The sequence below is a fragment of the Ixodes scapularis genome, unplaced genomic scaffold (genome assembly GCF_016920785.2).
Source record: "Ixodes scapularis isolate PalLabHiFi unplaced genomic scaffold, ASM1692078v2 PGA_scaffold6__148_contigs__length_123643588, whole genome shotgun sequence".
NCBI classification, from domain to species: domain Eukaryota; kingdom Metazoa; phylum Arthropoda; class Arachnida; order Ixodida; family Ixodidae; genus Ixodes; species Ixodes scapularis.
The window spans coordinates 120,240,608-120,268,271 of NW_024609881.1; the positions used below are offsets into that span (position 1 = coordinate 120,240,608).

At 46.2% G+C, this 27,664-nt stretch overlaps 1 protein-coding gene across 1 annotated transcript in view; it reads left to right on the top strand.

Moving 5' to 3' along the window:
• The first annotated feature begins 1,346 nt into the window (after positions 1–1,346).
• Positions 1,347–27,664, top strand: part of LOC8040304 (serine/threonine-protein kinase SMG1) — an 85,311-nt gene continuing 58,993 nt past the window's right edge. The window contains 11 exon segments of the mRNA XM_042286109.1: positions 1,347–1,823; positions 11,452–11,683; positions 14,498–14,579; positions 15,086–15,127; positions 16,205–16,513; positions 18,124–18,240; positions 18,862–18,934; positions 22,751–23,175; positions 23,702–23,832; positions 24,764–24,901; positions 26,952–27,064. Coding sequence (XP_042142043.1) covers positions 1,457–1,823; positions 11,452–11,683; positions 14,498–14,579; positions 15,086–15,127; positions 16,205–16,513; positions 18,124–18,240; positions 18,862–18,934; positions 22,751–23,175; positions 23,702–23,832; positions 24,764–24,901; positions 26,952–27,064 — 2,029 coding nt within the window. The 5' untranslated portion in view covers positions 1,347–1,456.

The following is a 27,664-nucleotide window of genomic DNA, read 5'->3' on the forward strand; positions in this document are numbered from 1 at the left end:
GCCGCAACTCCTACGCAAGAGGCAGACAACTTGCTCTTCGCATTGCGACACCGCCATGATCGCGGCCGGCAACAGCTTAACACTTTTATGATGTCGTCGGGCAAAAAACGAGGGGCCACTTTCTTGGACACAGTAGACAGACCAGCCGGAGATGCGTTTCAGGGGCTGTAGTCAATCCCTGGGCTTGGTGTCCTATCTTCTGTGGTGTAGCACCGCTTGGGTGTGCATTCAGCGTCATTTAGGGGGGATGACTCGATGCATTGCACAAGTTTACTCTTGGTATGTCTACTCTCGTCTGTTTCTTTCATAACTGCGCATCTTGTGCACAAAGCAATGACCTAACCAGTGATTACCCTGCACTCCCCCCCCCCCCCCCCCCCTTGTTTTTCTGAAGACAAGAGTAGACATTCGCAACGACTCCTCTATTCTCATTGCCCCCCCCCCCCACCCCCCCCCCCCCTAGTTTCAATTCCTGGGGAAACCCCTGAACCTAACCTAAGTATAGAAATTTCATCGGGAGTGGCTGATATATAACCAGCGTGGCTAATGCTAACTATATTTTGTATTACCCCATTATTTTGTACATTGCTCACTCACAACCACACAGATGCTTTCTGCATACATGACTGACCACCAGTTAAGAATGCCTCTTAATTTTATTTACCTCACTGTTAAGCGCCTGCAGTCATTGTTGTTGAAGCTATACTAAGATTATATGTTAAAAAAAAAAAAAAATTTTTCTAGATTTTACTATTTAAGCACTTACTAAAAAAGAGTAGTGTTTTTGTTTTTTAGAGCGCAGCTCTTAGGCGCCCGTTTCCAGCTTGAGCGGCGTCGCCGTCGGCGTAACGCAAAGCGTAACCGCGACCCCCTTCCCCCCCAAGGACCTCGGGTTCCTTCGGGAGGTTGGAGGACCTCGAATACCTTCGGTGACTTCGGGGGGAGAAGGGGGGGGTCACGTGATGCCCCCGAGATCACATGACCCCCCCCCCCCCCCCTCAGTACCCTTCTCTACTCCTCCTCAAGAGCTGCGCTCTAATTCGGCGTTACAGGGAGTTGTAAACGGCTTTCACTCTTTTTATGAATTTACGGAGATAGTTTTGAAAGGGTTTCGGTTTCGGTTCACTTCAAAAGTCATTCCGAGAGTCAATTCGATCCAATCCAATCTTTACAACAGTTTTGAATTTGAAAGTTGTGCCAATTTATATCTAGTCACTGTGTATGGACTTTTTTTAACTTAAAAAAACATAAATTATTTTGAAATTTGAATGATAATATTTATTTATTCTGAAAACATGTTCCGAAATCACCATTCGCTGCGGTCCTTGCACCAGTGCGTAGCTCAATGGCGTCGCGTACTTGATGCGTGCTTTCTTCTCGCTTCTCGCGGCTCTCTTCGAGGCAATGTGACACCAGCTTGGTTCGCTATCAGCGGCAAAGTTATCCTGGCGAGTCGATGAGTGGAGGGAGTCGGTGGTTCGTGAGCAAAACCAAGGAACCGCGTCGAGAGCGGGCGACGACGAACGCGTCCCGAACCTCCCACGAAGATGGGCAGCGCGGCGCCGACGACTACCCGCGCAGAACGTCAGAGCGATCGTCGACAACGTCGTCTTCGGCGTCGTATCTACCACGGTCGAGCTACGGCAGCCCCGACCGCAAAGACGGAGGACGGGCCAAGATCGGGGACGGGCACGGCCAGCTCGTTTTTCGCCGGCAGGACCGCTCCAAGTCCAAAATAAAGCCGAGTCCGGAAGGCTCCCCCCTACGCGACGACGCCAAGGCGTCGGTGAACAAGTCTAGGTCGAGGGACGCTAAGAAAACAAGTGAGCTCTCTTCGTCTGCTTCCGGTATCTGTCCCCTTTCTCTCCTAATCGTCCAACAGCGGAACAAAAAAATTAGCGCCAAAAATACGCGAGGACGAAGAAAAACCAAAACAGGGCAAGACGTCTTGTGCCGTTTTGGCGTCTCTTCGTCCTCGTGTTTTCTCCTTTTCTTTTTTCTCTTTTTGCGTTGTTTTTGAGTACATGATGAACCGACTGGCCCTCACCATCACTTTGCTGAAACTTACCGAAGAGCTCGGCCCGTAGTTCCCGAACGCGCGACAAGACGCGGTTGGAGTTTTAACTTGCAAAACACCCGACACCCGTTAACGGACCCATGTAACGCCTACGAGCGCGAGCCAGCGTGGTTCTATCCCCTCGTGTTCTTGAACCGACGCGCGAAACGCAGTACGCGGGTTTAGGTCTCTTCTTTTCTGTGTTTACAAACGTTGCAGCGAAGGGCGGGTGTTTAACTGTTCACAGAAAGGAAGCATCAGCCCCTGCACGCGTTGGAATCAATCCAACGGCGTGAGCTTGCCACTAGAGCGAGCGAGAGAAGAATTTGTTCAAATACATATGAACGGTATCAAGGAGCAGTGCTACATCATTCAATATGAATGTTTTTTTGTTTTTTTTGCACGAGCTTGCTGGCACTAGTGGGAGCCAAGTCTCTCTGGTGCCATGCAACACCACTCACCAAGAAACTTCTATGTTGTAGTGTAGTGTCAAGGATAAAAGTAAGTGTTTCCTTTCAGTCTCACCTTCGCAAAACTTGAAGACGTAGCTCGCAGTTTGCAGTGCTGGCATACTTCTCCGATTGAGACAATACATGACTTGCATGGACATCACCTGCGAGGCATGTGTATTTGAGTGTGGTTTGTGGATTGGACCCGAGCATTGCATGGGCGCTCGATTTGGACTCGTTCAATTTTTGCAGTGACTACAATAGCTGAACCCTAGCAATGTCTGGAATTCTGCGTCTGTCCTGTGCTTTGCCAACCCCAGTGCGTGGCCACGAAACACATGGGCGGCATATAATCGACTCCTGATCAGGTGGCCGCTTGTTGTGGTTGCGAGTTGAGGGGGTGAATGCCGCTTGTTTTCTTTTCATTTTTTCTCTGACTACCATTGTGTGAATAAAAAAAATATAAGTTATAAATGTTAGGAATTCATTCTAAGTGATATTTGCATGAAGTACAAAAATTGTTGTACCACCCTTTTTAAGTGCACAAGGAGCAGTCTCGGGAGCTGGCGGTTTGACGACAGAGGTTTCAAAAGCGTCGTTGCTGACACACGTGCAGGCCCTTCGCATTTGTCTACATTTGGTTTTAGGGACTGGCCAACTAGTAAGATGTAATACAACACAAATGAGGTGAAAAGCTACACAAACTGCTTTTCTTCACTTGTGTATGGTACTAATGGGAACGCACTGTCTTCATTCGTCTCGCCCAATGCTGCCGAAGGCAGAGGCCAATGTTTTTAGTTTTCTTGCCGGATCCCCCCAAAAGGTCATCTTGACAATATCCCACACTGCCTGCTGAATGCAGATAGGAAGCACATTGGCTTCAAAGAATGAGGGGAAGAATAATGCCTTTAGTTTCTAGGCTAGGTGGCGCAAGCTACCCTCTGTTATAAAAGGTGCAGCCATTAGCATCAGAGTCGTGTATATAGAGAGTTTGGCTATTCGTTGGGAAGTATTTGACGCAAATGAGGAGGTGCCATTGGCTAAAAGCGGGCTGGTCATGTTCCAGGGCTTCTTCACAAATTCTAATGTGGCCAGCCAGAAGCCGTGAATAATAACCTGGCGATGGTCGCAAGAAACAAAATTATTAAGTGTGTCGGTGTAACTCTCGGTAACTGAAAATATGGTTCACGTGATGTTTCGATCACGGTCATGCGAAAGCATGGTGGAAGATATATAAAGATATAGAAGATACAAAAAGTGTGCGCTACTAGCTGAACGATCGATGTCATTTGTTCTTTAGGCGCCGGGGGCTGGGTATCCGCTGTCCAAGCAAAACAGAGTTCGAGCGGCACATTCATTTCTTACATCTTTTTTCATTATCCTAATCGAAACATCACTTGCACCATATTTTCAACCATAAAGAGTTACTACATTTAACTATTATGTGCTTATTATAACTGTTTCTCGCTACCACCGCTAGGGGATTATTTTCGGCTTCTGGTTGGCCAAGAGAGCGTGTCAAGCTTTCGTTTTGCGTTTGGTGCACGCCCTGGCTCTGTCCACTGCTCCCATTGATCAAACACTCTCTGTATGTGCCTCTGATTAGCATCCATCCATCTGTCCATCCTTATCATTAGGCATGTAATGACGAAGGAGCCTTTTGAAACTCTCGAAGGCTTTCAGCAAGTTCCTTTCCAAGCTTTTCCTATGGGCTTTGCACTTCATTAAAACTTCATTCACTGTGCAAATTAATACACTTGGCTCAATTAGTTCCACCCGGTGTAAAACTCAGGCTGATTGCCTGCTCACATTCTGTTCCAGGTAGCATTTCCTTTCATGCCCCATTTCCTAGTTTTTGACCTAAAGACCCATTCACACACTTGCTTAGGACTGAGTTCTTGTGACCTCTTACTATGAGAGAACACGCTCGCATCCTTTATGAGGTGGCCTTAAAGCTGCATTTGCCTAGAGTGAAGGTTTAGCGGTATTTACGTGATCAGATGTATGTACCACCCGCAAGATATGGTCGTTCATAACATTGTCAAAAGATTTTCAAAATAAAAACGCAGAGAAAGGAAATAACCGATAGCTGCAAGTGTTTTTGCGGCTACCCGATAGAGGTCGCCGCCGCATTTCCTCGAAGAGGTTTTAAGGCACACAGCCGTTAGCAGTCGCAAGTGTGTGAACCAGCCTTAATTGAGAATACCCACTTATGGCAGTGTTGCGAGGACAGTAGCAAGCAGAACGTTTCGTCAGGTTTCAAGTTGGGCCCGAAACGCGGGGTCAACATTGCATCTCCATTATAACTATGAAATGAGAATTTTTAAAAAATTTAACGGCATTCTACTGTCTTTTTAGCTGTTGTGTGCCCTTCCTTATGTTGTGAGGATTTTGTAGCATCCAGAATGGTTTCAGCGCCGTCTTTCACAGACTCCTATTTCTACCATCGCTATGATAATCTTTTAACCATTGTCTTGTCTTCACTGGTTGTTACCGTCTTTGGACGTGGCACTCGAGCCTCTAAGGTGTTGGCCACTTGCCGCTGCTGTGCTGTGGCTCTTCTAAACCAAACTAATTATGATTATGATTATCGCTTGACCTAGCTGCATGAACCACTCTTCTAGTGGCAAGTGCATTGCTTGCAGTAAATCGTACACAAATTGCTCAATGAAAGCTGCACTTCTTCTAAATTCTTTTGGGTGCTGCTTGAGCCATGGCTCTGCTCAGGAAATCTTTAGAGAATTTGGTTGCAAGACACACCCTGTAAAATATTTTGCTTTTTATACCATTCTCTTTAATGCATGGTTAAGAGACTCATTCTTGTGAAGGTGCCATGTGTTCTGTTTCCCAGTTAAGAACCATGCAAACATTGAACAGATGCTTCTGAACTTGGGGGAGATTCATTTCAGATTGTTTTAAGAGCCACTTAGGCAGGTGGATACACTTAAATGCTTCCATTTTTATCAATGATTTCAAACTTATTCATTACAAAAGTCTCTAGAGAATTTAGCCAATGTTGTAAAGGAAGAAGTTTTCTTTCAATGAATTCTTAACTCTAGAAGTTGGGGAATTTGTCCAAAGTAGTAGGAAAGACTAGAAAAGGTTAGAAAATTGGTTAGTTTCTTACAATCCCTTTGGGACATTTTGAAAGCCTAAATAGGGAGAGGGCCTGAGAAAATTAAAATTTGAGGAGTACTGTGGGGTAAAACCTGACACTTAAAAAAGTCCTATATAGTGAGGAGACTAGCTTGGTAATGTCAGAATATAGCCAAAGCTGTGATTTAGAGCCTTCAAATGTCAGTAAATTAAAACGAGCAACAAAAAGCGTGTAAAAAATTAAAAAAAAAAAAAAAAGAAACATGGTTGAATTTTGGAGATAAATGAACTATGGAATATTTTGTGCAAATGGCAATAGCAAGAGGGGCCTGGAAGCATCGAAACTTGACCATACTTGTGATAGAGAGTCAAAACATGCCAACAAATTTGGCCAGAAAAAAAAAGGAAAGCCAACAGAGTTTGGTAAATATGTGCAAAATGTTGAGGGAAAGCCGGGGAAGTTAACGAAATCGTGGGCATGTAGAAAGGGTGGAATTTGGCCACATCGAGGGGAGGGTCTAAAAAAGCCATAATTCGTCCAAATTTGTGACGGAAAGCCTAAAAGTGTCGGTGAATTTGGCCAAAGGATGTAAAGCCGACATAAATAGGAAGATGTGACCCAAATCTCGAGGGAAAGCCTGGAAAATTGAATGAAATCGATCAGTTTTTTGGGCAAGTAGGAACAGACCGGAAAATTTGGCCAAAACAGCGGTGGGGGAGAGCCTGGAAAAGTCCTAATTTAGCCAGCGTTGCGAGGGAAAGTGAAGGGTCAAGTGAGATAACCGAGTACGTTGGGCGCTCTGTTGTCAAAAAGAAGCATTCTCTTAAAATTCCACACCTGCGGTACAGAATGAACAGCTGCCGCACACACGCTAACGCCAGGTGGCCCTTCCGTTCGGAGATTACTCTTCACAAAAGTGCTACCCTTGCCGCCTGGCTGAGAGTTCCGATTGCTTTTGGTTACGTGTTGTTTGATTACACTTACGGTAGCTAGGTTGCCCCTAGTGTGATGCAGTGTGAAGGCAGGCAGGGTGGGCATTGTAACAAGTGAGCGTGGAATGGATGCAAACAGTTGAATGCCTCGCCCGACCTCCTTTAGTTTTTTCACGACCCGTCTAGAGGAATGGCATTGTGAGTTTTCTTTTTTGCTTTAAAATCGGATTTGCTTGGACTTGTAGTCTGGGAGTGACCTGGGGAAACTATGTGGCTTTACAGAATAATAGAGGGAAATGGTGCGTTGCAAATTGGCTGCCATGCATTGTTTGTTCTTCCTTTTTTTCACCCCGCTTTTCATCCTAGAAACAGTGTTTTGGCTCAAGTGGTATTCTGGATGTAGAGAGCAGTCCCCTGATTTTACAAGTTTGAGTCATTTTGTAACATGGACTATTTCAGGGAAAAACACCGATAATCATTGTTATTTATTTGGTAAAGACCATTAGGGTACGGCAATTTGCTTTCCCATTGAAGACCCACTTTTACTAACGGTTATAAGGTTTTTCTTCGTACCCAAAATATTGATGAAAGCAGTTTTAACAGACTTACCAGTCCTTTTTTGCATTTATTCAATGGCAGCTTTTGAAATATTTTCACATGCCACACGGATAGGAAGCACAGGTAAATCGTTTAAATTGCATAAAAAAAAAAAAATTAACAAATTAGATATAAGTAGGGTGTGTATTTTCCGGTTTTAACCGAAAAACACCGATAAACATCCGTCGGTGACAAAAATACAAAATCGGTTAAAACCGAAAAACACCGGTGGTTGGATATTTTCGCCCCTGTTAAAACCGAAAAACACCGGTCGTTGCACGTTTCCGACCTAGCAAAACCCTTTCCCCGTGGAGGTTCGTCAAACGTGTTATCTCGTGGATCCTGCATTCTTCCAGTGTCTATGCATGGCTTGCACGTGGCGTCAGTCCGCCCTCCTTTCTGGGGGTGAAAAGCGTCTAGTTAACGCAGTAAAAGCTAAGTTCTCACACGCCTTTCCCCATTGTGTCGCCCATGGCCCCCTTTTGTGGAAAAATTAACGCAGCGGAGGGTACGCTCTCACGTGCCTTTTCCCCATTATGTCTGGCCAAGTAATGTCGGTGCAAGCCATGTATTCAGAGGTTGCTGTGGTTCCTGGAAGACACTACCAACATCCGTGTCGTACAGGGCTACTGAGCTTTCAGAACTGAGATGCGTTCCTTGTTATCTGTTTAGTTTCCATGGGCTTTTGGGGAAACGGAAAAAGGGTTTTGTTGGCGGGGGAGTTTTTCGGCTGTATATAAAAGAACCGTTCTGTAAAAAAATTTGTAGACGTGTTTGAGAAGGCGCGTCCGTCCTGCGTCTGCGGGTTTTCTCAACCTGAGACTTGCTTCCCTTCGTCGTCACGCGGAGTAGAAGGCCACCAGGATGGGAAGTAAGCGGAAAGCTCAGGATGACTACGCTACAGATTTCATGGATGAATCGTCGTTCTGGTTCCGCGTGCCAATTGTTAATATGTGCATAAACGTGGAGCTGCCAGAGAGATTTGTGCCTTATGAAAGTATCTATCGGCTGGTCCTCCGAGACGAGAGCTAGCTGAGTGACCTAGAATCAGAGTTTCTTTGTTACCGCCAGTATGCTGTGACTAGCACCGTTGATCTGCAGTGTTATTTTGGAAACTTCATTTACCTGACTGGCCACTACTGTCCTAAGCCTGGCTGGACATTTTGGGATTTCCTGTGTCCAGCGAAAATGTGGAGCGTGTGTTTTCAAAATTGCGGGTTGTGAAAACGTGCTGCCATGACGGATGCAAGCCTCTCGAAGTATGCTTGCTTCTACTATAATAACCAAGTGTAAGAAATATATGCTTCCTTGAGAAGTGTATGATTTTGTGAATAAAATTAGAACTCTCTGTCTGTGATCAATCGCATTTTTTTTCCACCGATAATCACCGATTTTAGCCTCGTCGTGACACGTTCCACCGAAATACACCGGTGTTTCGAAAATAAATAAACACCGAAAAACATCCGCCGATTTTTCTCACAAATAAACACCGGAAAGTACACACCCTAGATATAAGCATTTGATATGGTCGTTGCAAGGTGCCAAACGACGAAAAAATGTACTTCAGTGGACAGCCAGTCCTTCCAAAATTCAACATCTGTTATCTCTACAATAATTAATAAAGCAACGGGCATTACACGCGTGACCTTGTAGCTCGCTCGTACCATGTTTTCCCTCTGTCGCATGTCGGAGATAGCCTGGCCAGTGTCTTCACGATCTGCGATTATCGGAAATGCTCTGTCCCTGGACGTTCGGTGCGATACATCAGTGCAACGTGCTGGCACACCGCCAAGTTGACAGCCTCGCGCTTTAAGCGTCCTTATCTGCCTGCAAGCTAGACTTAGAGGGGTTGTCTTAGCGGACGACAGAATCGGAAAGGCGCTCAGTGCGACCGTTCACGGCAAAGGCGGGAACCTTGGAAACTAAGGTCTAATAGATTGTTAAGGCTTTGAACTTCTTGCTTGAGGGGACATGGTCAACGGGAACACTGAAGTGGCTTTTCAGAGTTTAATTTCGGAGTTGCAACATGCTGTCGACTGCCGTAAAATACCGGAAAGGCACCCACCCCACTTTCACTGTTAACCTAGACATTGGCGCTTGTCGGGTCAAATTGGTAAAAATCAAGAGGGTGGCCAATGAAGAGCTTTGAAGGCAGGGTGAACGGAATCGAAGAAAGCAGATTTATTTTCACGTGACATCCCCGTCATCGCTGCTGCATGTTTTCGGCTGATGCCGGACATGTCATTTTCAGAATTTCCAATTATGGGAAATGTTAATAGTGGGCACTTGTACGAAGTGGGTGCTTCCGCGGTATCTTACGGCAAGTGTTAATCCTGAGAAATTACTTCTTGCCGCACCAAAATGGATTGAACTGTGAATTAACCGCATTCTTAATAGAAATTTTGTCTTAGCTGGTCGCCGCTAGTTTTAGCACGCTCTATTCCATCACAAAATGTTTGGTTTAAAAGGTTGGACAGGGTTGAGTGGTATGATGAGCCCTCAAGAAAATGAAAAGCACCTACTCAAAAAAAAAAAATCCTTTTAGAAAAAAAAATTGCCTTTAGTTTCCCCTAAAAAAAAAAAAAAAAAAGTGCATCATTTTTCTTTTGTGAGATTTATAAAAAATGAAGTTAGCGGTGCTTTGCAATGTGTGGTTTACCTGGTTGATGATCCTACTATACACAATGTTGCTCTTTGGGGCTATAAGATGAATGCCGCTTCAATTAGGCAGCGAGGCACGCCACTAAAAGCACTGTCAGTGGAATGTAGTTAAAGGGCAACTCCGCTTCATTTTTGATATTTAGAAAACTATGTAGCCCTGTTCAGTATCATATAGGAAGACCCCATGTCAAATATTACGATCTAACTCCGTCTATATATTTAATAAACTGGCCAGCAAACCTTCAAGTGAGCCAAATCGCCGAAATCTGCCAACTCTAGCGTGCGACGTTAGGCGCAATCGTCAGTGCAGTCAATGCGATGGAGTTTAAGCGCCAAACGTTGAGCCACTACGTCAGAGGCATGACTACGTCAATCTTACGTTTTGTTTGTTTTTACTTCTTGGAGCGAAATTGAACGACGACGTCATGAGTTTCTCCTCCTGGTGTTGGCTGAACGGCGTCCACGTGATCACCTTAATGCGGATGCGCTAGTTTGCGCTGCCCTCCGCGCTTATCGGTCTGTTTTTCCGCTCCCCTTCTCCTCTTTCGTCTTCTCCCCTTCCCCCTCTCCCCCGGGCCATCACCGTCCACGCCACGCGAAGTGACCTGCCCGCGTCACGTGTCCTGTCCCTCGCCCCCTCCCGAACGTCACAAGACCACATGGTTCGACGTGACGTGGCCATGACTCTGACGACACGAGACCAATGCTGCCTGACGCACTCGAAATTTCGGTTTCGGTATCAGCTGATGTTTAAATTAGGATTACACAAATAATATTCCACATTCCGGGAATCCGAAGACGTAGAGTTGTTTAGTAGTGCTTTGTGAAATGGAATCGCATGTAAGCCTAAATTTTTCGGAATTGAGCGGAGTTGCCCTTAAGGAAGGTTGGTGATTACGTCTATTTCTCAACTCTGACTGTTTCATTGCTCTGAGTAATCCTTTCTGTTTTTTCGGGTACTATTACCCTTTTTCAGAAGGCATCATAGTTCTGGATTATTAATGCCAGAAATAAAAAATGCACAAAACAGTTTGCCATTACAATGAACACTACTGCAAAGCACAATTAATGTAATCATTGGTTTGGAGCAGCAACTAATGCTTTATAAGCATCAGTTGCTGCTCCAAACCTTTATTTTTTCTGCTACAGAATGTGCTACAAAAGGCATAATGCCGCTTTTATCACTGGTTTAAAAAAGCTTCAGTCGTGCCCTGTATGATATAAATGTTTTGATAAAACCAAATCAATAAATGCATCTGAACCTAAAAAAAAAAAGCTTAAAAGAAAATATTAACAGTAAAGAAAAAAACCAAGCACAATCACAGGTTTTAATTTGTACTTTGCATGTATGCGCTAGAAGAGCCATTCATGCAGTAAATTCTGTAAACAACTTAATTTTCACAAATTTCGTGACTCTAATAATATTGCAAGAAATAGATCCCACTAATATATTACCCCGCGGTAATGAATACATAGCAAAACCTCTCCCAGTTGCGAAATTTTGTGACTGTGATATATTCCTGCATCCTTCACTTGTTGAAATTCATAAAATATTGAGCCCTCAAAAATAATGGAGTTTACAGCAAAGCGGTACATAGTCATGAGCGAACGTGAAAATTAAATGTTGACTGTTCTTTCTCTTCTTTTTTTCCCCCACAGACGAAGACGACGTATGGGGTGCCCTGCAGCGAGCCCAGGACGAGCCTGCAGCCTGGTCCCTGAAAGAGCTGCGGGAGCGCCTGACAGTGCCCTGGGTCCTGAAGCACCAGGGGCACCTGAAGCAGGCCCTGGAGGAGGCGCTGCGGCGGCCTCGGCTGGCCCACGACGCCCGCCACGAGCTAACGGCGTGCCTGTCTGCGTTCGGCACGCTCCTCGGCGACAGGGCCCGCGAGTGAGTGTGCTCAAGGGGACCATGAAACAGTTCGGAGGGATGCAGTGTACCAAAGCAGTGAGACGAAGACACATTGCTGGATACGGACAGGATAACCTTAGAATGCTTCAAAGTGTCAAAGAACTTGGCCTGCTTAGAAAAGGCGAAGAATTTAGGGTAAACGTTGCCGCTCAGCGGGACCATGAAACGATTGAGAGGTATGCAGTATGCCAATGCAGTGGGACACCAGAACACTGCTGGCTACCAACTCCATAATTCTGAAGTGCATGAAAGTGTTGGAGAGCTTGGCCTGCCTATACTTTGTGTCACTAGTTGTGTGCAGTACAGGTGAAGGCAGTGCTAAGCGAGGAGAGAAAGGGCCAGCACTAAGAAGGCGTAGGAGGAAGAGAGAAACCTCCTCTCCACTCCCATCCCGCCTTCCTAGTGCTCGCCCTTTTTCTCTTTGCCTGGCATCGCCTTCACCTGTACTGCACACAACTAGTGACACGGAGTATTGATAAGACGGGGAATTTAGGGAAAACAATGCTGCCCAAAGGGACCACGAAACGATCGTAAGAGATGCAGTATGCCAAAGCAGCAAGTCACAAAGATGGAGCTGAGTACCAGCAGAATTGTCCCGGATCATGGAAGTGTCCGAAAACTCGATCTGCCTGGCGAAGTTAGGGATTTTACGAAAAGATTGCAGCCTGAAGGGATCATGAAACAATTCGGAGACATGCAGTATGCCAACACAGTGGGACGCAGACACAGAGCTGCGTACAGACTGGATAATTCTATAATGCATGAAAGTGTCCCTGGGAAAACGCTGCTGTTCAGAGGGACTAAAACCACTGTGAGAAGTGTGCAGCATGACACAAACAGAGCTAGCTACCAACAAGATAATGGTAGAAGACTAGAATGTATTGGGAGAAGTTTGCCTGGTTAAGTCAGGGAATTTAGAGAAAATGTGTCGAGATTCAGTTTCTTTTAGCTGGGCAGCTAAAGGAACCATGAAACAACCATAAAAAGATGTGATATGTGAACACCATGGGGCACAAACAAAGGCTGACTACCAACATGGCTAGCCTCTGAGCGTCGGAGACCTTAATATGTTTTGGAAAGTTGGGAAAGTATTAGGGATCATAGGGAAAACATTGTGAAACTTAGTCTACCGTAGGGAAAACGATTGTGAGACGAGCAGTATACCGATACAATATAACTCAAGCATGGGGACCATTGCCAACAGAGTTAGCCTAGGTTGCCTGGAAAAGTTGTAAGAATATGGTGGAATTTAGGGGAAACATAGTGAGAGTTGGAGAAATTTGTGGTCGGCAGTTCTTTTAATAACAAGTCACCGTATAGGTGTTATTCACTGACATAATTTTGTCCACCATTATGTTGTGACTATGTCTGGCACCTGTCGAAGGCAATCATTCACATGACCCCGAGAGATGCCCCACCCCCGAAAGGTAACGCACCCCTATTTTTGGCACGATTTGCGATTGTTTAGAAACACCAAAAGATAGCCAAGATAGCCCACTTCTAGTAATTACAGGGTCCTGGCCAATGGTGACCAGCCTTTCGGTGCGTTACAGCAGTGGAATTCGAGAAGCAAGACGGATGTGTGCAGAAACAGATATGGGAAAAGATAAAGGGGAACAAAATGGCTTGGATCCTCCGTCGAGGGGTTCAACGAGTGTGTTGACCAACAAACGGGGACAAATGCCGAAGAACGCAAACGTGCCGTTTTACGTCTTTGTCACTGCATGTTCTACGCTTTCAGTTCTTGAAGTCCCCCGTCAACTCGCTCGTTCAAGTGCCGGGCGTTATCGCTTCTCTTCGTCACGGAAAACGCGAGGGGGGCCGTTGTCTCTGCAAGCTTTGCGGTGCTCCCACCTTGCGAGGCGCTTGCAGCTCGGAAAAGAACGCGGGTGCGCTTTGCGTCAGGGATCACCAACGGAGTAGAACAGCGGTGCTTGTCTTTTTATTACCCGAGTTCCGGCATATGCTCCGTGGCTTCCACCGTGCTTTGGATGTGTGCTCGAGACGCCGGAGCATTGTGGAAGGTAGAAAGTTTGCTCTGGAGGCGGGACAACAGAGGCTCCTCCCCGGCCGTCCTCACCTTGTCAGTGGTCGTAGGTGGTACAAGGCTTATCTGGACAGCATGTGTATTATGCAGTTCATCTAGCATGCATCGGTCTACTGTGCTCTCTGTATTTGAGATGAAATGTAATTTTATTTTTTTTTTCTTTCATACGGAGTCGAGGCCCATTTTCATTCTGCGGGAACTGGAACGAACCACTTTTTTTTTCGTCGGTTCGTATTTTTCGGCTCTATGACCCGATGACTGCCTAGAACAGCTTCGCGCAACCTTTGTCGAATAATAGAACGGCGTAACCTTACTTCGTTGTATTCTTTTCTTTTTGTGGCCATTGCATCCTCAGTTGTGTTTTTCTGGAAATTTCGTGTCTCTGGCGTTCTTCCCGTGGATGTGTCCTTCCTTGGCACCTGAAACAAAGAAATAGAGGTGTTGGCTATAGATAAATATGCTATCGTTCTAGCCTTCTAGATTGTTTATTGCTGTACTAAAAATCATGCCAATTCGACCTAACCTTTTTTTCTTTTTTAATCTTCAGTTACGATACATGTAACAAAAATGTCCAGCCTTAGCTACTACAACCAGCCCAAAAATCAAAAAGAAACAGATATTCTCGCAGTTTGATGTCTGTCGCTTTACTTTTGAGGGCTCGAGCTTGTGGGCAACAAACCTGGGGACTTGAGCATACGAGAGCCCGTCGTCTCTTTTTCCACTAATCTTCTGCGTCGTTTTTTCAGGTTTGTCGAGTGGAGCCTGGATGTGTACGACCTAAGCATCCCCGACGAATCGCGGATTCTCTTGCTCAAGGCATTGCTCGAGGCAAGTGGTTTGGTTGTTTGGTGCACCGTCAATCAATTTTCTTTGGTGGTTCAGGGAAGGGAAAGAACGCGAAAGTGTTGATTCAACCAGAGTTTTCCCGGGTAGTTGTCTGCGGGCAGAGCAGCTCACGCTCACAGCTTTTGATCAGGTGAAGAAGACAGCTGCAAGCACTATTAAACCAGGTGTTTTTTTTAATTGCGCTGGAAATTGTTATTACCCATAAACTTCACACACACTTTCTTCGAAGAAAGAAATTGTCAAAACCCTTCTCTTCATCGTGTATTCCTGTTTGTAGTAAGTACTGTTCACCCACCCGGCAAATAAGTTTATGATATAAAGCCATGTACATAAATTGCTTCCAGCGTTTGGCTGATTTTTATTAACTGATCCTGGACAGTAGAGCTTGCTCGTTACTTCTCTCTCATGCCTTTGTGCTTTGTTTCTTCTTGCCTTTTTTTTCAAAGTTTCTTTTCTATAAATTGATTTCTTTTTTCTCTTTTTTTAAGGTACTGAAGACCAACCTGCAAGTGGCTGCTGAAGTTCTACAGGTAATAATAGAGCACAATAATTATTTTACTTCTTTAACGAGGCATCATTGTATATTCATTTTCCTTGTGTCTACTACCCCATGCCTAATTGCCAGTAGAGTTTGGCTATAGGTAGTTCTATCAGGGCGTGTACAGACGTGACGATTGCAGACTTGACTCTGACGACTCGACTGAATTGAGCAGACTGCGATAAGTAGGTTAGCCCTAATTTTCTTGCAATGTATAGTTTAGTAAAAGTCCCAAGGAAGCTGAGAGTATTCTGAATGAGATGTTTTGACGTGCTGGTATCCAAGTCCTCAGCGTGGCGAAAGGTTGTTACAAAAGCGTGTGGCAAGTCACGTGACTCAACTTTAATGGGAAAACTTTACTGCTTTACTGAAGTAGATTATAGTGTTTATGCCTTAATGTGCTGCAGGTTTTTCCACTAAATATAATGAGAAATTTTCCATTCAATTTAGGTCATACGATGTCATGAGACATTGTGGTGCCCCGTGACACTGTGTCGTCTGATGTGACGTCGGGTGACGCTGCATTTTGTTACACCACATTGTGAAGTAATGGAACATTACGATGAGCACTGTGACATAGTGCGTTCTGACGTCAGGTCACATGATCACGGGGCTCGTACTGGCGCCAACCACGGGCATAACAGACCTTGACTTTGACGCAAATATGCAACGTATTTTGCGTCCGTTGACTTTATGCGAAGTGTCAAGGTAAGTTGCATATTATAGCAGTATGTGTTATAGGGCTGTGTTTCACGAGAAAAGCGACACATTACTCTCGATCGACAGACAGGTCAGGCCATGTTACTCGTATGACTTTGACGTCAGGCCATCACGTGGCATTGTGATGCAAAGTCATGTGATGTCGTACACACGCGTAGCACCTGCCCAGCTCATTCGACGGGTTCTATGCATCTCCGAGTCTATTATAGTTGAGGCACACTTAATTTCTTTTTTGTTAGGTACCGCCCTAACAGGCAGTTTTTCACCGCCCTAACAGGCAAGAACCTCTGGGGTCTCTAACCACAAAAAAGAATGGGCAAAACCGCCTGTGGATTCTTTTTACTCGCAGACGGTGATGGCGCGCGCCCAGACGATGCTGGAGGGCACGGACGACTGCGAGCTGCTCCTTGCGGCGGCCGCGCTCTCCCTCTGGGCGGCGGAGCAGGACCCGGACGCGTTTGCGGCCAGCCACTTCCACGACACGGTGGACATCCTGGTGGGGTGGCACATTGACGCGTCGTCGCCGGCCCTGGCGCGTCGCACAGGCAAGACCCTGGAGGCCCTGGCACCCTTCTGGGTGGCGGACCCGGCCTTCTGCGCCACCCTGCTCGGGCAGTTCGTGGAGGACCTGGAAGCGTACGCCGACGACCTCTCTCAGGTGCACCACAGGGCATGTCGGCCCTTGGGAGGGGCCACATGAATCGGTTTCTTTAAAGGGGTACTCCAGCGGATTTTTTTATGGTCGCTGATTTGCCCCTTAAATAGGCTCAACATGCCAATGGACATGGCTATACCAGTTCTCCGAGTATTGTGTGAAAAAAAAAATATATATATGTCCAAAGGTATTGAATTTCTTAATTTAGTTATCATCGTGCTCCTCAAACTGGGGCTGGCAAGACTGAAGTGTGACGACAGAACTGGTACAAACTGGGCAGTAAACCACATTCTCAACTGAATACAAGACGCTTGAGGATGGGAAAGAATGCTTGGAAGCTCATTCATTGAGGAGCATGGAAAAATGCTCGGCATACTTTATGACTACCTGCATTAGCTGAAAGTCTGTACCGTTTGTGACGTCACACCACTGGAGAACGCGTGAAAATTTGAATGTTGATTTTGGTATCGCCTTCATTTACGGTTTTCTCACTACCCATTTTGAATTTTGAGACAATAAATGGCATACCGCTAAGACTAGAGACCAAGTATTAAAAAAATGCAATTTCTTTGGGTAGTTTAAAAAACGACCGGAGTACCCCTTTAAAGGGCCACTGAAAAGAAGAAAAAAAAATTATTTTAAGCAGTCTGGTTGGGGCACACGTGTCAAAAAATAAATTTTACGCAAAAAAAAATATTTGTTTAGACCAATATTGAGACGTGATTTAGTCGACAATCACCTCCTTTCCACCCGTTTCCTCTTGGCATTTTCGGCGCGTGGAGGAGGGGTGGATCGGCTTGGTTATCACGTTGAGATGGAGAGAGTGAATGACCATTCCACGAAGTCATGGACTTGGCTCGCAGAATTTGAAAGAAATCTCGTACCGTCAATCTTGCTAAAAAAAATTTCTCATAATATTTATTTTTTTGACACACCAGACCCAACCAGACTTTAAAAAAAAAAAATTTGTTTTCTTTTCAGTGGTTCTTTAAGGGAAGACAGCATTCTGAAAGGCAAACTTTATAAACGGTAGTTTGATTTGCACGATATTTGCGGGGCGTATTCAACACTGAAAGCGTTTGCCATGCAAAGTTTCGCTTAATAACGAACCCTTCAAAGGGTTAGGTAAAACTACATGAAATGAACACTCCGCCCCGCGATAAAAACTATTGTCTGGAAAGACTATAGTTTTTTTATCGTCTCAAAAACTATCGTAAGGAAAAAAGTTTTTTTTTGCTTGGGTTGATTTTTACTTTTATGCTTAGATGCGCTGCATTGAATAAAGGCTACCTTTGGGCACCTCCGTAGTAAATAATCACACAATACAGTAAGAATTGAACTTATGAGGTCTTTCTAAAGGGCTAACGCACCATCCAATCCACATTGTAGAGGGCGAAAATATTTGCAAAGGACAAAAGGGCATTGACACACTGCTGTTGGGAAGGACACATAAAAGGGCTCTGTTGAACTTCACTACCATCTGATGGGAGTTCAGAGTTTTGCTGGAGACTAACGCACTTCCTGACAATAGCATGTTGCAAATGGGCACTCGAACAGTATTCCGTGCCATGCATTCTTATTGAAATCATGTCACGTTAATGTGCTCTGTGCAGGAGGACCCGTGCGAGTGCCTGGACAAGATGGCTTCGCTGCTGCGCGTCTACGGCACCGTGGTGCAGGCACTGGGGTCTCACGCCGTTCAGGTGGTCACCTGGGAACTGCTCAGCGATGTAGGTCATTCATTTCATGGTTAATTCATGTTCACGTTAATTCGTGCAAAGCAAAGTTAATGCTCACGTGAATGAGAACAAATACTAACCGTAAGCTAAGTATGAGTTGGCGTAATTTCTCGGTTTGTTATACGAAATTGATAATTGGACGGGCTATTTGTTTGTGTTTCAAACATTACGATTGTCTCGTTACAAGGGTACAGAACCTTCTATAAATAAACATAATTGCCCGCGCATTTTTGTTGCGCCTCGCATATCCTTATCTGAGATATGTCTGCTGTGTAATCAGAAATTGGGGCATAATCAACTTGTATAGTGTGACCTGCCGAAGCTTATCGTCGGTCTACAACATTGCAGCAATAATTTCTCTTCCATTTTTGGTGGAAAAAAAAAAAGAAGTGCTGGGGACGTTTTTAGGCATTGATACTCGTTTCCAGATGTTGGGAATGGATCGATATGTAACTTTATTTCTCCGATAGACTGAAGTGGAACCTTCGCCTGGGATTGTACACAAATGGAGGACAAATCATTTGTTTCACGAGTAGTTTAGAGTAAAGATTTTGTGAGATGGAGTGGTGCTGATGCGTGACTATATTTATATCACTTTTCCTACTCTTGCAGAACCTCCACGGAATGCTCAACTGCGTCCTTCACGCAACCGAATTTGCTCCCAGAAATGCCCTTCTTGTCTCTGGTAAGGCTGGTGAAATTGACCAAACGCAATCAAACGCTAGTGTAACGTTTAGCTATGAAAGTCATAACCACCCTGGTATTCAATAGGAGAAAATGGGTATCGTGACTTGTGGAGATGCGCGCATAATGTCGTCGCCTACCCGCATAAAACGGACTTAAGCCGCTTCCTCGTGGACTATAAAGACCTTTTTGACTTTACAGCCATGCTCCGGCACAAACTCCACTTGTTTGACACGATATCGACACTGGGGACTCGAAAGCGTTCAGAAGTAGACCGTACAGAATTTTTCGAGCAGAACATCGAGTTGTTTTAGACAGACGTAGATGATACGCTTCGGAAGAATGTAGTTGAACCTTTGTCGAGTTTGTGCTCATCTCCCGTTGTTCTCGTCAAGAAAAAAGATGGTTGTTTGCGTAATGTAGATGGTTGAGCGTGTTGGTTATAAATTTACGATAAGGAAAGAGGGACATTTAAGACAAACAGACAAGACAGGCTTTTGACTTTGAACAAAACGTTTACTGGCTCGACTTCGCCTCCTGAAGCTTGACGGGGGGCGACGGGGAGGGGCCCGTTCCCACTCTTGCGACCGAGTACGACTGAGAGAGACGAGATCTCTTACAACTTCTTAAATGTTTCTAGAATGAGGGAACACACTGGCGTTGTGGCGCCATCTATGTGGTGACCCTGGAACTGCATTTCACAAAAGCGAAGGTTTTGCGGGATTTCTGAGGTCAAATATGCGTAATACCCATAGAAAGGCTCGTTTATAACATTGACAAAAGCTTTTCGAGCCAAAAAAGAAAGGAGATTACGCGAGAAATAAAAAAAAAATATGCCGGACCGCCGAGTTTACACTGCTTCCCAATAGATGGCGCCAGTGTGTTCTCTGGTTTAAGAAGTTTTAAGGAACCCAGGTTTAAGAGGTCGCAAGCAGTCGCAAGAGTGTGAACGGGCCTTAAGCGTGCAAAGCAGAAGGGGGGTCTGCTGAGTGTCAATCGACACGTCGCCGTTGCCCCGAGTGCGGGCGGAGCCCTCTTGGGGAAAGAAGGGAGGAGGGGGGAAGGGCGACGGAGAAGAGGAGAAGATGTGCCGGCGGTGCTCTCTTGGAGAAGGAAGGGAAAGGGGCCAAGAAGGGAAGGAGAAGAAGATACGGGAATTTAGACTTCTTATGTCTTTGGAGGAGCCCTCTAGCCCCGCAGGAAACGAATCTCTCGATTAGAAAGAGAAAGGGATGGGCTGGACAGGTTTGAGACTGAAGATTTGATATGTAGGGACTCGAGGATTTCCCTGCCGAATCGAGACTCGTGCCCGCCGAGAATTTTGGTTTTCGAGAACTCGGGGGTGCACGAGGGGCAGTCTTTTTTGGCATGAACCACGACTGGATGGAAGGAATCCGGAGAAGGAGACAAGATCTCCTTGGCGTGCTCCCGGAGACGGTCATTTACGCACCGCCCCGTCTGGCCGATGTACAAGTGGAATACTGTACGCCTTTTCCCTTGTGCAGGGCCGGAAGCACTGCGCGTGTTTTCTTGTGCATGTGGGTTGGTTACTCGCCTGCACATGCCTCCCAATTTAAATTTACGTGTGAAAAGAACTCTGGTGCCGAATCGACGTGCAAGCGCGCGGAGCCGGTGTGCCGTGTTGTGGGAGTACGGGATGCACGCAGGGCGGGCAGACCGGGTCCCGGAGGGAGCCTCGACTGCAGGATGAGTTTCTTGCTGACGTTATCTAAAAGGTCCACCGGGTAGCCCGCCCTCCTGATGGCCTGCAGCGACAGGCTCCCTCTGATCTTATGATTGCAGGACTTTTTGCACGAGGAAGGAGAGACTGGACAATTCCGGGCTTAACGGTTTTTGAATGATGGCTAGAGAAGGGGAGGACAGGTTTCTGGGAACGCTGTTGAAAAGACCAGCAAAGACCGTGAGACGACTGGGTCAGTCGAAGATCGAGAAATTGAAGACCCTCCTGAGTAGGGTCTTCCCTTTTGAAGGTGAGGCCACTGGCGTGAGTTTTGAATGCCTCAGGAATGGGAACATCTGAGTTGGAGACAGGATGAAGAACCAGATAGTCGTCAACGTACAGAAAGATCCTACATTCATTACCCTCTGCATTTATTGTAGGAAACTAAACAAAGTTACAGAGAAGTGTGTGCACACCCTGCCAAGAATAGACGATACCATTGATATGCTTTGGGGATGTTCATACTTCGCCTTTGTGGAACACCGAAGAGGACACAGGCAAATTCCTCTCGCCAGTGACGACGAGCCACAAACAGCATTCGTTACTTCAGAGATCCATTACCATTTCAGCGTAATGCCCTTCATACTTTGTAGCACTTTAGTCACGTTTGAGCGCACAATGGACACGCTATGTGTGGTCTAATGTGGAGCAGCTGCTTGCGCTGCATTGAAGATGTCGTCATTTTCTCCTCTGCTTTCGAAGAACACATATCCAGACTCTGAGTATTCCTTGACCGTTTCTGCACCGGTGACTTACAGTTGAATTCCAACGGGTTTGCCTTTTTGTTTGTCAAGGTTCTTTCAGATCAACGGGTCATGTTACCCAAACTTCATTTTGTTCATGAACTTTGAAAAATCGGGATAACAGTAAAATGAACTCTGAATTTTAAAGAAATAGGCATCTAACAAAAATAAACTAACCCCATATTTTCAGCGAAAAATAAACTCCGGTAAACACGGAATCCTACGTATACCATGTATACCAGTGTCATATCACTTCGCAATCTCGCAGGCATCCGAACCCTTTCCGTTGGTTGTAAGCTTTCCAGACTGTTCCTTCTTTATAAGTTATATCCACGCATTTTAACTGAAAATGGAGGGTCCTATGTACAGTCGTCGACTGATTTTTCGGACACTGATAATTCAGACTTGCTTGATATTTCAGACCTAAAGGAGGAACCGTGACCTACCCGATAGAAATAGTGCTAATTCACGACCAACGTTTCGGACAGATTGAAGTCTGAAAGTTGGATTTTTCTGACAAAATCTTCGCGAGCGGTCGGCGGGAAACACCACTGATTTTATGTTGCCTGCACATGGATTGGCTCGGTTTGGCAGCGCCTCTTAAATACTGCTAGGTGACGCTGTACGGCTTTTTGTTTTTCCAGCTGGCCATGTCATTATCATCATCATTGTTGTTTCCATTTCGCTTTGTTCATTCGCCATTGCAGTCGTGGACCTGCGCCTCGCATCCCGATCTCGTCTCGGTGAATCGTGTTTTTGGACTACGCCGGCTTGGACGTTGTGCCCCACTGTTCTTCCGTTGCCGCGGCGTGTCGCTAGAAGGTACTCGACCATGACGCTAGAAAAGAAGGCAGCGATTCTCAAGCTAACAGAAAGTTGCCGAACGCAAATGGAGGCATAGCCTAAAACAAGGCGCGCAGGCGTAACCTGCAGCAAGGCACTATTTATGGCTCTTTTAAGCCCGCTTAGACGTAATAAAGGCCAGTTTTTTAATCTGCAGATTTTTTGGACTGCTCTATTATTCGGACGTTTTGTCGGTCCCTGCAAAGTCCGAAAAATCTGTCGGCAACTGTATGCTGTAAAATACCGGAGGAGCGCCCAGCCCTCTTTCACTGAAAACTGGGATAATCTGAACAAGGGCACTTGTTTGTTTAAATCAGGATTTCGAAGTTTGGGAAATGTTAATAGTGGGCACTTGATTGAAGTGGGCGCTTCTGCAATATTTTACGACAAGGCGCTTTTTTTTTTTCCGTCAGTGCGTTTTATACAACGGCCACAAGTTTCTCTCGTAGTCGCCTTCACAACGACGCGACGTCCTCCCGTTTTCCGGCAGCCAATCAGACGCTGGGCCTGCTGACAGACCTGACCGGCGAATGCCCCTCGGCGCTGGTGGACCTCCTGGAGCTCCAGTGCGGCCTGTCGCCCCTGTCCGAAGAGCACGCCCTCTCGGTGCTTCGTCTGCTGTCGGTCCTGGTGGCCCGACTGGGGCCCCAGCTCCCGCTGCCGCTGGTGGCCGTGGCCTTTGGCCGGCGCTGGTCGCGCAGCCCCCGTGCCAAGATCCAGGGGGCGCTGCTGGCGGTCCAGCGCGCCATTCTGCGGCTGAAGAGCGTGGCGCTGGTGGAGGAGGCCTACCGCTGCGTCGTGGCAGCGCTGAGCAACGACGCGGAGCCGGGGCCGAAGGCGCTGGCGGCAGCGACGTCGCTGGGGCCGCTGTGCGCGCTCAGCGAGGTGGCCAACGCGCGTCACTCAATCATTGGGGTGAGTCGGTGGTGTCTGGCTTCTAGGGGCCTTTCCGGGCGGCTGGAGTGGCCGAGTTAATGCGCCAGATGCGTGAAAACAAAACGACCAGTGGGTAGAAAAGAAATTATTGTATTCACCAGTCTATAAATACTGTTCGCACACTTGCGACGGCTTAAAACCAAGTGCCTAGAACCTCTTGGAATCTCTTACAGCGAGAAACACACTGGCGTTATCTGTTGGGCAGACGTGGAACACTCGGCATTTCTGTAGATTTTACATTTTTCTCGCGCATTATTTTTTTTCTTTTGGATTGAAAAAACTTTTGACAGTGGTATAGGGAAATTTCTCAGATTGTTTGCTCCTTTGATCTCCTAAATACCGCAGCACCTTCGCTCTAGTGGAACACAGTTTCAGGGTCGCCTTGTAGATGGCGCCAGCATCTCATCGTAAGAGATTGCGAGAACTCCGTCGTAAGCAGACGCAAGTGTGCGAAGGGGCCTTAGGTACGGATGCGTTCCTGAGCTTGCAGTCTGCCTCTCCGCAGATGTGGGCCCTGAAGCCTGCCTTCTTTGACCTGGTGCTGGAGCACCTTGCTCCGCTCGACTCCTGGCTCGGGAAGCACCAGCCGGGGGTCCAGTACGCCCTCCTACACCTGCTGCACTCCCACTGCGAGAGGTGAGCCTCCGCACCTTTCTGACACCGCTCATTGTCCAGTACACCCTCCTACACCTGCTGCCCTCCCACTGCGAAATATGCCTTTCGACACCTTTTTGACACTCTTCAGTTTTTATTGCTTCTGCACCTGCCACACTGCCACTGTGAAATGTATGTTTTCACACCCTTCTGACACCCCTCACTTTTACTCCTGTACTGCTAGGATAGTTATGGCATGTTCCTTCGTATGAAATTTGCAGCAAAGGGTGGAACTGAGAAAAATGCATTCAAACATTGAACTCCTTACTTTGTTACTGCCTCACAGTGTTTTCAAAATATTTTTTATCAATGTAACTATTTGGCATATTGCTATCAAATTTAAGGCAAGGGCGTGTAATTAGCATCCGGCATCCCTGAAATAAGTGTGAGGGATTGCCGTGTGAAGTGTTACGAAACATGCTTCAAAGGATAATGTGTACAAAAGGATGCATAATTGAGAAGAAAGAACAAAATTCTGAATGTGTTCCACGGGAATCGAACCCACGATTGCGAGCCTAGCTCTTTACCACTGCACCAAAGAAGGGGCAGTGGCAAGCGCGAATGCCAAATGCCAAACACCGCCGTTCAAAAGCGATTAGAGACAGATCCAGCTTGCTTTGCATCTCCCCACTAATCATTCCTACCAGAGATTGGGATTCTGACGTCCCCGTATGTTCTCATCTCCTCCTCTTCCTCAGCTTCTATTTCTCTACCCAAAGAAAATTTAAAAAAGAAAAAAAAAAAGAGGGCCAAGTTTGTTGGGAGACTTAAAGAATGTCGCAGAAACAGACTCTTTGTGTACCAACTCGATCCGTAGAATCGAGGGAATCTTTGTTTTTGTATTTGCTTGCCTCAATGGCTGCCCTGCGGCCTCGTCCTGGAACGTTGTTTCCTCCTGTGGCGTTGTCCCCAGGCACGGCCAGTTTGTGTCCTCGAGCGTCCTGGTCACGGGAGGCGACGTCCTGGGGGTCCCGAGTAGCGGACACCTGTCGCGGATCCTGACCCTCCTGGCTCGCGTCCTGGCTTCGGACGAGATTGCGGACGACGCTCGGTGAGCCAAGGCAATCCGACGGCGGGGGAGGGGGACCGGTGGAGAAAGGTCCGAAATCGAACCATGGGGAACGCTTACGACGCTCAGTACAGGGTGCTTCCAAGCACTGTTTGGGCATAGAAGAATTCATGTATATAAGTTAATCAACTGAGTGCAATAACACTTTTCATGGAAGGTGTCTCATATTTCATGAGTGTAAATTCCTAAAAAGAAAAAGCAAGAAAAAAAAAAATTTCTTTTTATTAGTAGTATGCACGAAAGGAAAGCAGAAGCAAACTGTCAGATTGGCGCTGCTACTTACACGTGGTACCACACGGTACAAAAACCTGAAAACCGCTTAGAGATGAACACCCGGACAATCTGCTCCTGTTCTTCTCGTGAAAAAAAAAAAAAAAAGAATTTGTTTGGAAATTTACATTTACGAAATTTGACTGACGATTTCTTTTACACCTGACCGGCACTCAAGGATTCCCTGTATAAACGATAGACCCTTCTCAAAACCCCATCAGGCAACATTGGCGGTCGGCATTTCTCGGGCATGAAGCGCGTGATTGGATATCCACCGAACGCCAACGCATCACTCGTTTTTGATGTGAGCCGAGCCGGGTTCGCGCCGAGCTTTGACGCAACCGCTGCGTCCAATACATGACCAGAGTGTGCGCCCAAACAGTGGTGGACTCGGAAATTGGTCCCGCTGCCACTAGATGGCGCGCACCTTTGAAAAGGGTCTACCGAAGAACAGAAACATCTCTGAAAATAGGGGGGGCGTGCAAACGGTGGTCTGAATCGAATAATGCTGCATCATCCGTAGCCCTTGCCCTGCAGGCAACATTCACTAGGATTCCGCTCTCTCTCTACAGTGTCAAAGCTAAGGATGACGCGGCGCTATTTGATGGAAAGGAAGTTCGCACACTCTTATCTGGAAGCCGTGGCATTACTATTCTGCTGCTGTTTAAAACGATCGTAAACATTTGACACTTGTGTCTGTCTTTAACCCTTCAAATGGGCAGGATTCTTTTCGTTAAATTTTTTTGCTGCACAAAACATATTTTACTAGACAGAAATGTGGTTGCATTCTTCGATATGTACATTTATTTACATTCAAGGAGTTCTTTAACTTCTGAATTGAAGTGAACATTGGGAACAAAGTCACCTGAAGTCCAGTTGGGGCCAGCGTCGTCGAGTTCTTTTCTTGTCGTGTAGCCTTTCAGGGGGTGACGACTCGCCATCACTTTCATCAGTATCCTGGGTACACTCAGTTTCACTGTCATCAAATTCTGAAGTCATTAGCAGTTCCTGGATTTCAGCATCCGTCAAGGAGAGTCAAGTTGAAGCACGTGGGATCGCCATTCAAAAACAATGTTGACTCAGAAACGTGTTTGGAGGAACTTTTCACGAAGGTGTCTTTTTTGACGCGTCGCTCTTCCCCTGGTGTTAACTTAACAGTCTCCGAGAGGTTCCGGTTTCCTGTCGTAACTTTGGCGATTGTGTCAGTCTCAAACAGGCTTTTAGACATTCAAGTTTAGTGTCGTTTCAAGTTTTAAATGAAACGAGGCTTGTTTTCAAAATGAAGCAATCTGTTGCAAGTGGTCTCAGCTGCCTTGCAAGATGCTCGGCACTAAAGGCCCATTCACACTCTTGCGACTGCTTGCGACCTCTTAAACCTGGGTTCCTTAAAACTTCTTAAACCAGAGAACACAATGGCGCCATCTATTGGGAAGCAGTGTAAACTCGGCGGTCTGGCATATTTTTTTTTTTTATTTCTTGCGCTTTATCCTTTCTTTCTTGGCTCGAAAAGCTTTTGTGAATGTTATAAACGAGCCTTTCTATGTGTATTACGCACATTTGACCTCGGAAATCCCGCAAAACCTTCGCTCTTGTGAAATGCAGTTCCTGGGTCACCGCATAGATGGCGCCACAATGTCCCCTCATTCTAGAAACATTTAAGAAGTTGTAAGAGATCTCGTCTCTCTCAGTCGTACTCGGTCGCAAGAGTGTGAACGGGCCTTTATTGGGGAGTGCCCTGGGAAAGAGACCATTTTCTGCGCAGCCTTCTGGGACTGCACTGGACTGTGGAGCTGATGCACGCCGTTCAGATGCACATGGGTCGAGTCGTCGATTCCCCCGAATTTCTCGGTCTCGTCGACGCCGTGATTCAGTCGGGTGAGTGTTTGTTTCAAACCACTCGTTGTTTTCTTCTAAAATGAAGTGAAGGCTTTACACCATAGGAGCTCTTAACGAGCTGCCCTAGGGATTATTGATGCCTCATGCTTCACCTGCTTTTCTAGTTATGCCTAACCAGGGTAAGCTTCAACGCACAGATATGTTCATTTAATTTAATACTAGGGGTGTGCGAATATACGAATTCGAATCGAATAGAAAGTTCCCGAATAATTCGATTCGCGAATCGAATTCCTAGTACTCGGTTACTCGAATATTCGATATATTCGGCCAAAGACGCGCGGTGGGCGCGGAGCAAACAAAAATGCAGTTTTTCCCCCGGTGTAAGCGCCGTGATGTTAGACAGACCATGCGAGAAACACCTCTTGGTCCTACCATTCCACAAAAATCTAACGCACAGGCTAGAAAACAAAAAAGTAACGAACGCCACAAACTTTATAGCACGAAGATTTACTCACGATCATGACACAATCTACCCATGAATCACAACTGAAACATCCCGCTTGCGCCGCTTCCAGAGAGGAATTGTTGGGAAGCCAAAATTCCGCGCCAAGCCCAATTCTTTTCACGAGTAAAACTCCT